The 9,167-nt window shown below is 32.7% G+C and overlaps 1 protein-coding gene across 1 annotated transcript; it reads right to left on the bottom strand.

The window, feature by feature from the left end:
- Positions 1-4,725: 4,725 nt before the first annotated feature.
- LOC109206875 (growth-regulating factor 1-like) lies at positions 4,726-8,112 on the bottom strand. Its single transcript, XM_019369737.1, has 4 exons — positions 7,853-8,112; positions 6,536-6,983; positions 5,557-6,020; positions 4,726-5,039 (listed from the first exon to the last, which is right to left on the bottom strand). The coding sequence occupies exons 1-4, from the start codon at positions 8,040-8,042 to the stop codon at positions 5,032-5,034; spliced, it is 1,110 nt and encodes a 369-aa protein (XP_019225282.1). The 5' UTR covers positions 8,043-8,112; the 3' UTR covers positions 4,726-5,031.
- Positions 8,113-9,167: the final 1,055 nt, after the last annotated feature.

The raw sequence follows: 9,167 nt of genomic DNA, 5'->3' as shown, positions 1-9,167 counted from the left end.
TCTTCCAAGTTCGAACACCCTTGAGAAAATTTTTGGCTCCGCCCCTGATGATGATAATAATGAATCATGCTATAACTTGTCTTATTTTTTCAAGTTTCAAATTTATATTTTATGAAAGTTATGTGTAGCTATCTTTTAAGTGACGTGTAAGTACAGTGTAAATATTTTTACACGTATAAAAGTTCTTATTTTGCATGGCCAACATTTAAAGACCTGGAGATCAAATCCTTTCAGATATATTTAGACACATGGGCCAATTGTTTTAGTACTGTCCCTAAAAGTGAAATGTTTCTTAGGGGTCAGCATTTTATGTCCCTAAGATATTCAAAAGCTTAGTGGCTTCAAATCTATACAAAAGTTACATTTTTTTTAATAATATTTGAGATTCTTACTAGGTCAGAATGCATGTGCAACGAAACAGAAAATTAAATGTAAGATATATTCTAATGCATGACCATATACTAATAATATTAATTTTGTTATAAATAGAATTTTATTTATGGTGAATGTTTATATTTAGAGAGATTCTAGGGTTTATTACTTGGTGGCTAAGTCACTCTCTCCCTATAAATAGAGGGTTCTATTCCATTGTAATTCATCCCAAAATCAATAAGAATTCTCTTTCTCTACTTTTCTCTGTAATACTCTTCTTCTTCTTTTATTGTTTCATAACACGTTATCAGCACGAGACTCTAACCAATTGAGTAGAAGCTTTGGGATTGAGCATAATGATGGTCAATTATTCCATGAACTTCCTTCATGATTAAATTCTGGATTCAAGGTAAGTATTTTACTTTATTTTTATCTTTTAAATTCTTGAAATTCTATAATTTGATTTTATATACAAGCAAAGACAACAAAGTTTGATTATAACTCTAATGGAGTTTGTAAGAAATTATAACCACCTGAAGTGGTAAAATTTCTATGTCTTGCCATGATCAAAGTCATGTATGATCGTGAGCACAAGAAGTGAAAACCCGTCCCATTGAATTTGCTCCATTCTCATTCCCTTAAGAGAATGTGATAGCAATATGTGATAAGTCTGAAAGAAGACAAAATTATTACCGTGAAGGTATCAATGGATGTGGACGTGGCAATAGACGAAATTATAATCGTCATCACTGTGATAATGAGAATAATAAGGATTCTCAAAATAATCCTTCACTCTGTGAAAGTAATATTTGTCACCGATTTGACATGAGATTTTATTAAGCACATATAGATGATTATGGTCCATTCATGATGTGAATGTGACAACATCTGATTTATGAATACATATTCATTTTTCAAAGAATATGAACGTGCTAGTGGTAGTGAATACACCGCACTCACCTCTAAAAGGAGGTTTGAGATGATATAAGAAAATAATGTCATTATTATGGCATGAATGGTCATTGATTACGTACTTATTGTATGCCAAAATATTTTGGCATTGTGATTATTAAAAGACAATAGTAATGCAAGAAACAGATCTTGCATATAATTTTGACCATAACCATAGTGGTATAACTTTCTCTTTTAAAGAGATATTCACCATATGAGTGTTGATGAATATGTGGTACTACAAAATTAATTGAGAACTCTGCAAGAGCCAATTATACTATTTTGGAGAAACACAATTGATTACCAATGAGATATTGTGTTGTAGTAAGTCTCAAAGAAACTTATTCAGTTTCCAAAGAATACGCGAAAGCGATTGATTATATTGAGACTATAAATAAAGGAAAAATTTAATATCTTCTATTACTACAACTTGTAGCGGGGTAATATGTATGTGAAAAGCTACCCGCTTTATTCTCCAGTTTGTACTACACAAATAAAAGAATACCACAATAAAGTTGGATGTTTATTGATATAAAAACCCATATCATAATAAACTTGGAGTTTATTGATAATTGCACACGTCATGGTGTAAATCTGAAGTTTATCAACATTGATAATTTATTCAGTTGACATAATTGGTTTAGCCATATCAATTTAAGTATGATGTGCAAAAATAATAGAGAATTCACATGGGTAAATATTAAAGAACTAGAAAGTTCTTTACGAATTCTCTTACATTGCTTGTTCTCATTAATTAATATACCAACTAAAATTGGAAGTGAATCCCATGAATGCTGGAAATATCAAAGGTGAATATGGGCCCATTCATCTGCCATGTATACCACATAAGATGCATCTATGAGATGGTTACATGTGCGATTATTATTAACTCGCAACATGGTGTTTGCGAGGTAACTTGCTCAATAATTTAATTTCGAGCATAATTTCCAGATTTTCTATTCAAGAAGTTCATCTTGATAAGTTGGTTTACATCACAATTGGTTTAGCAAAATGATTTATTGAGTGCCTCCACTTAATAGCTAAACTATTGCTTATGAGAACAAAGTTATCTATATCAGTTTGATATAGGTTATATACGAAAGTATATTACATTCTCCCCTCAAAAGTGGTTCAGGGTCAGGAACCAAATAATTCCATATTATTATTATTGATGTGCGGTGTATATTTTGATTAACACCATAACGCACAAAGATGGGTTCTCAAAGTTGAGGAAACAAGTTAGTTTTTCTAACATGAGGGGGAGACAAGATACAACAGTTGAGAAAAAGTTACATCGAATGAATTATTATTTATACATCTCGATCCTCGAATAAAATAATATGAACGTGAAGTTCATAAAAGGATAATTCATGTGCAATTTATTGCAAAGTATGCTAGACGCATTTGCTGACCCAAAGAAAGTAACTACATTCTCATTGCAAATGCTCCTATTAAGTCCTAGAAGGACAAAGTCTATGGTACGTTTAAAGCGTATAGACAAGTCGGTTTCAAATAAACTTCTTGATAAAGAAGATGAGCAAATGATCTAAATGATCATAATAAAGGAGGCAAGTGATCTAGAAGATCACATGACATAACACTTTATAAAATCTCATGAGAGATTCAGATACCTGAATATATGAATGAAGAGATCTCTATGTTATGTCTTTATGAAAAATAAGGAGGTTGGAGCCGATATAAAATGTTTGTCGACGACATCTATAATAGCACTAAATATATATGAGGATCTTAAGTCTGGAGAAACAATTCAAGTAGAATTTGGTTTCATATGAAAGACATGTAGTTTTGGACCTGCAGTTCAAACACTTGAATAAAGTCAATGGTATGTGCAATCAGTTTTCGATATCTTATATGTCTAGCATGACATGAAAATTTGATATGCATCTAAAGTCTATTATATGGCTTATATGACTTAACTTATGTGACAATCCATGAAGGATTTAAGTTGCTTGAAGCATATACAATTCTTGATCTTGAAGTACCACATCCTCAGTGCAGTTTGTGCATATATGTATCTTGCTATAATTATAAGCATGATAATACGATAGCGAGAATCTCTATGGAGATATTGAAGAGCCATTCCACGACATTATATGAAGACATTATATATCTATCAAGAATGATGATTTCAAGGTGCAATATATCCATTCAAGTTAATGGCTGATTTGTTCATCAAATCTCTACCAAAGTTCTTTTGAAGATGGTGCACAAGATTGGAATGCAAATGCTCAAGGATGTGAATTGATGCTCTCATCAGGGGGAGTTAATACGCGTTGTACTCTTTTTCCCTTACAAGGTTTTGTCCCACTGGGTTTTCCTTGCAAGGTTTTTAACGAGGCAACGAAAAGACGTATTGTTAGATATGTGCTCTTTTTCCTTCTCTAGAAATTTTTTTCCCACTGGGTTTTATTTTAGTTAAGGTTTTAACGAGGGACATTATCTGTTGAATAGACATTCAGGGGGAGTGTTATAAATAGAATTTTATTTATGATGAATGTCTGTATTTAAAGAGATTCTAGGGTTTATTACTTGGTGGCTAAGTCACTCTCTCCCTATAAATAGAGAGTTCTATTCCATTGTAATTCATCCCAAAATCAATAAGAATTCCCTCTCTACTTTTCTCTGTAATACTCTTCTTCTTCTTTTATTGTTTCATAACAAATTTCTATTACTTCTTATGTAAACCTTGGTTTGTACATGAGTGTAAAAAGGAGCCAAATGTGTGAGCAGCAGCTTTATGTTATTATAAAAAAAACATATACAAGCATAAGATAACAAAAGAATCCAAACAAGCAACATGGGTACCAACAAGGATGGTAGAGGAGAGGTAACTAAACTACTCCATTTTTAACTAGAGAATTCGATTTCGAGCCCTGAGTATGAAGTCAGATTTGTTACAGAACGCTTAATCACAAATGTGAGATTTCCTTACACAAATTCAAATTAAGTCAAGCCCAAATGCGAGTCGAATACTAAGGGGTCGTTTGGTTGGAAATAAATTTTCTCATAATTAATATTCCGAGATTAATTATCCCGGAATTGTTATCCCATCCTCCTATTTCCCATTGAGATAAAAATAACACTACAATGATACAATCTCAAGATAACTAATTCTGAGATTAGTTATACCGCAATTTTATCTCAATGAAACATAGATAAACTCATTTCAGATTTGATTCCGCAATTAATTATTTCTTATCACTCGTACCAAATGAACCCTAAGGGGTCGTTTGGTATGAGATATAAGAAGGTATAGTGCTGGTATAAAAATTTAATACCACCTTAATACTTCGTTTGGTTAGCAAACCAGGTATAACTTATCCCAGGATTAAATTAACAAGTCATATAGACTGATAAAAACATCCCAACATGTGGCAAAAATAGCAGAAACCTGGCTCAGCTCAACCAATTCAAACATAACAAATACAATAGTAATAGTAATATTAGGGAGGGGAAAGGAATACAATGCTGCTGACAACCAAATACTACCATGTGAAATAGCTCAGTTAGCCAGACACCACATACTTGTAATTTGAAGTAGTACTACAATTACATAAATAAGAAAAAAAAACAGTTTTTTCAGAACACACAACACATGGTATACGGAAAGTTATATCAGAATAAGCACCACCCCACCACCATTGAAGTAGTTAGTACTCTTTTGGCCACTTCTTTGATTCACAAAGCTCATTTCTCTGCAAAAACAAAGTTCAACTATGTTGGTCAAAACAGAAATTTTTTGGCCATAACCATGTAAAAGTTTGGAAAAAAGAAATTCAGCAGCCCGATACACAAAATATCTTGTATTTACGTGGGATCCGAAAAAGGGCTGCACTGCAAGGATATAATGTAGACAGCCTATTATAATACAACCACATTAGTGGCAGCTTCCACGGCTCGAACTCGTGACTTAGAGGGTGTTTGGATTGGCTTTTAAGCTGGTCAATTCAGCTTTTAAGCTCTTTTGAGTGTTTGACAAAGTTAAAAAGTGCTTAAAATAAGTTAAAAACTAATTAAAACAAGGCAAAAGCAATAAACCAGCAACCCCAACTTATTATTTTTTGCTGAAAAGTCACTTTTTTAAGCCAATTCAAACGGGCTCTTATAGGTCACACGAAAATAACTTTACGGTTACTCCAAGGCTCCCTTTCAACCATATAAAAGTTATAAAATAAAAAAAATAAAAAAAGAAAGAGATTCTTGATAATTTACCATTAGTGGTGATGAAGAAGTCATATGAGGGATTAGGTATTGAAATTGAGAGTTGAGTTTTGGAAAGGCCAGAATATTTATCCTCAGAATCAAGCCAAGAATCTTTGTTGTCCTTTGGCCATTCATCAAAAAAATGGTGCATTACTTTCTTAGGCTGCTGCTGCTGTTGATGATCTTCTGTCTCTAATTTCATACCTTTGACATCATTATAATACTGATGATGATGATCTTTTGTTGATGATTCATTTAGGCTTTGAAGTTGTAAGTAAGAAGAAGCTGAGTGTCCTGTATTTTGTGATAGAGAATTAGTTCTCTGTTTCATTGATGAACCCATTGTTAATGGTGACAATTGCCAAGTATCATCCACTGAATTTGAACCACATGTACTTCTTACTGTCCCTGAAGTTTCTGAGAAGAAAATATGCTCATCTACATCCTCCTTCATTCCATCACTATATCCATTTCTGCACAACCATAATTTAACCCCAAAAAAAAGAATCAAGATTATATATAAATAATGAAGTACTACTTTGTTTTATTTTGTGTGACACTTAGTTGCTAAAGAATGATACTTCTCTTTATACTTTTTATTTTGCTCTTAATGATACGCTTTTATAGACACCTAATGTCATGGCTTTAAGCAGTGGCGTAGCCACATATATTGAAAGGTGGTCAATCGAACACCATTCATCGAAAAATTATACTATGCGTATATAAATTAAAAATTATTCTTAATATGAATATCTCAAATCTTGAACACCCTACGCGAAATTCCTAGCTTCTCCATTGGCTTAAAGATCACAAATCTTAGAAAAATATTCTTTTTCTTGAATTTCACAAATTAAAAATGTACATAATGTTATGGCCGAAAAATCACAAATTTCAAGAATCTTTTTTTTTTAACTCTACACTTAGTCAAACCATGTCGCATAAATTGAACAACATGACAAATTAAAGATGTCAAAGTCAGAAATTAAACCTGGAATAAGGAGAAGATTCCAAACCAATGGCAGCAGGGGATGGTCTAGAGGAAGAAGAATGAGGATAAAGGAAAGGATATTGGTGGGGTTCATGATTTGAAGTAAGATAAGAAAAAGAGTGATGTGAAGAATTGGGGCTAGAAGAGGAAATATTGTTTGTGTTTTTGTTGATTGATGAGATGGAAATTGCTGTTGGAGTTGTAGTATTAGTAGTAGCAATAGTAGAAATAGGTCTTGTTGTTGTTGATGTGTTAGTTGATGTTGTTGTCATAATTTCCACAGGCTTTCTTGAACGGTTTCTGCCTCTGTGCATGTGTCTTTCACAGTATTTGGAATCTGGATAAGCTTCTTTTGAACATCTCCATTTTTTACCATCTGTTCTTCTACATCTCCCTGGCTCTGGATCTATTTTCTTCCCAAATCCCATTTGAAAACAGTTCCATCCAACTACACCAACAACAACAAAATCCAATTTTTATAAATAAAAAATGTTCTAACACAAATGCATATTTCAACATTTCATGCATAAAGAACTCATCTTTGACTTATTTTTGGGAGTCCAAAAAAATCCAATCTTTTGTACGCCTACATACAAAAAGATACTACTCCCTCCGTTCCAATATATGTGACACTCTTTCTCGCGGGGCCGAGTCAAACACTACCACACAGGATGGAGAGAGTACATACTTCAAGATTTCATGCATAAAGATCTTTACTTTGAGTTAATTTTTGGGAGTAAACTAAAAAAATCCAATCTTTAGGCACCTATATTCAAAAAGATACTACTACTCCCTCTGTCCCAATATATGTCTCTCTTTCTCTCTATGCCTCTGTCCCAATATATGTCTCTCTTTCTCTCTGTGCCGAGTCAAACACTACAACATAGGATGAAGGGAGCACATATTTCATGAATTATATGCCTAAAGATCTTTACTTTGAGTTAATTTTAGGGAGTAAATTAAAAAAAATACAATTTTTACACGCCTATATACAAAAAGATACTACTCCCTCCGTCCCAATATATGTGACCCTCTTTCTCTTCGTGCCGAGTCAAACACCGCAACTTTAGGACGGAGGGAGTACATATTTCAAGAATTGTATGCATAAAGATCTTTACATTGACTCATTCTTGTGAGTAAACTGAAAAAAATCCAATCTTTACAAATAATGACCAAACACAACACAACAGAAACATATATGTATACAGAAAGATGCAACATATTGGTGCAAGATTTTATGCATAAAGATCAATACTTTGACTTGTTTTTTGTGAGAATTTTGAAATAATGAAATAGGGTGGAGAAAGAAAATAGTACTGTGGTGAGGTTGGTGGAGAATGAGTTTTGAGGAAAGTGAAGAATCCAAGCTTCTTCTGATAGTATAAAGAAGATCAGGTGGAACAGGCATTCCAGAAACCATGTATTTGTAAATAAGAGCTTGATGTTCAAGTTCTTGCCATTGATTTGCTGTGAATGGAAATCTATTTCTTGCTGTAGTACTCATCATTGATTATACAAAATTTCACTAAATATTTGAGAAGAAAAAAGAAGAGTGGTGTAGTGAATAAAAGGAGCTCTTTTGGGAAGAGAATATATACTATAGTAGGCAAGGCAATACTAACCCACTGTCCATATTTATTTGACACTCTTCATTTTTAGATATTTAAATTTCTTAATTTTAATAGTGTATTTGATACTCTTGAAAATATTTTTCTCGAACCTAGGTACTATTGAAAATAATTTATTTATCTCTATAAGGTAGGGGTAAAGTCTTCGTACACCGCACTTGTAAGATCACATTGAATATCTTTCCTGTATTTCAAATACTTCGTACAGTGCCCAATAAATTATTGGGGGTTCTTTTACTGGTTTAAGTACCTGTGGGATTATTAACAGTACCTTTTTTAGAGAATGTTAATAAATTCCAAAATTCATTTCGCCGTCCAGTAGCGATGACTGTCTTTTTGATTGGTACCGCAGTCGCCCTTTGGTTGGGCATTGGTGCAACATTACCTATTGATAAATCCCTAACTTTAGGTCTGTTTAAAAAATTTAAATTGATTCAATTGTGAAATAACACGACATGTGTATCTAGGGAATAGTTTCTTCAAAGCCAATTCTCCCTAGATACATCTATTCAATTTAATTCTGAATTTATTTTGAATATATGATACTATATGTTATTATTATTGTTGAAATAACAACAACAAACTTAGTGTATTCTCATAAATGGAGTCTGAGGAGGGTAGTGCGTATGCCAGACCTTACCCCTACCTTATAAAGATAGAGAGGTTGTTTCCAGCAGAGAGGATAGTGTGTTGAAATAAAACTAATATTTGAAAATTACGTAAAAATACTATATATTATAATAATTTAAAATGTGTAAAAATATATATAAAAATTACGATTAAAGAACAACTCAAAAATAATATCACATAAATGGGACAGAGAGATTAATATTTATTTAAGGGACCATTAGGGTTGCAGAATCTTATGTACATGGATAAAACTAATGGTTCTGATCATAATATTATTGTTATCTTTTCTCCCTTTTTTTCTCTCACTTATATTCACACACACATACACACACACTAGGGGTCTCTGAACAGTGTACTCTGTGCAAAATATAATG

Source organism: Nicotiana attenuata, unplaced genomic scaffold, assembly GCF_001879085.1.
Source record: "Nicotiana attenuata strain UT unplaced genomic scaffold, NIATTr2, whole genome shotgun sequence".
NCBI lineage: Eukaryota > Viridiplantae > Streptophyta > Magnoliopsida > Solanales > Solanaceae > Nicotiana > Nicotiana attenuata.
This window is presented reverse-complemented; position numbering and strand designations above follow the sequence as displayed.

Coding starts and splice junctions, on each gene's coding strand:
- LOC109206875 (XM_019369737.1), bottom strand. CDS start 8,042: ATGATGAGTACTACAGCAAGAAATAGATTTCCATTCACAGCAAATCAA. Junction 6,984..7,852: donor TCTCCACCAACCTCACCACA/GTACTATTTTCT, acceptor TTGTTGGTGTAG/TTGGATGGAACTGTTTTCAA. Junction 6,021..6,535: donor GAATCTTCTCCTTATTCCAG/GTTTAATTTCTG, acceptor ATGGTTGTGCAG/AAATGGATATAGTGATGGAA.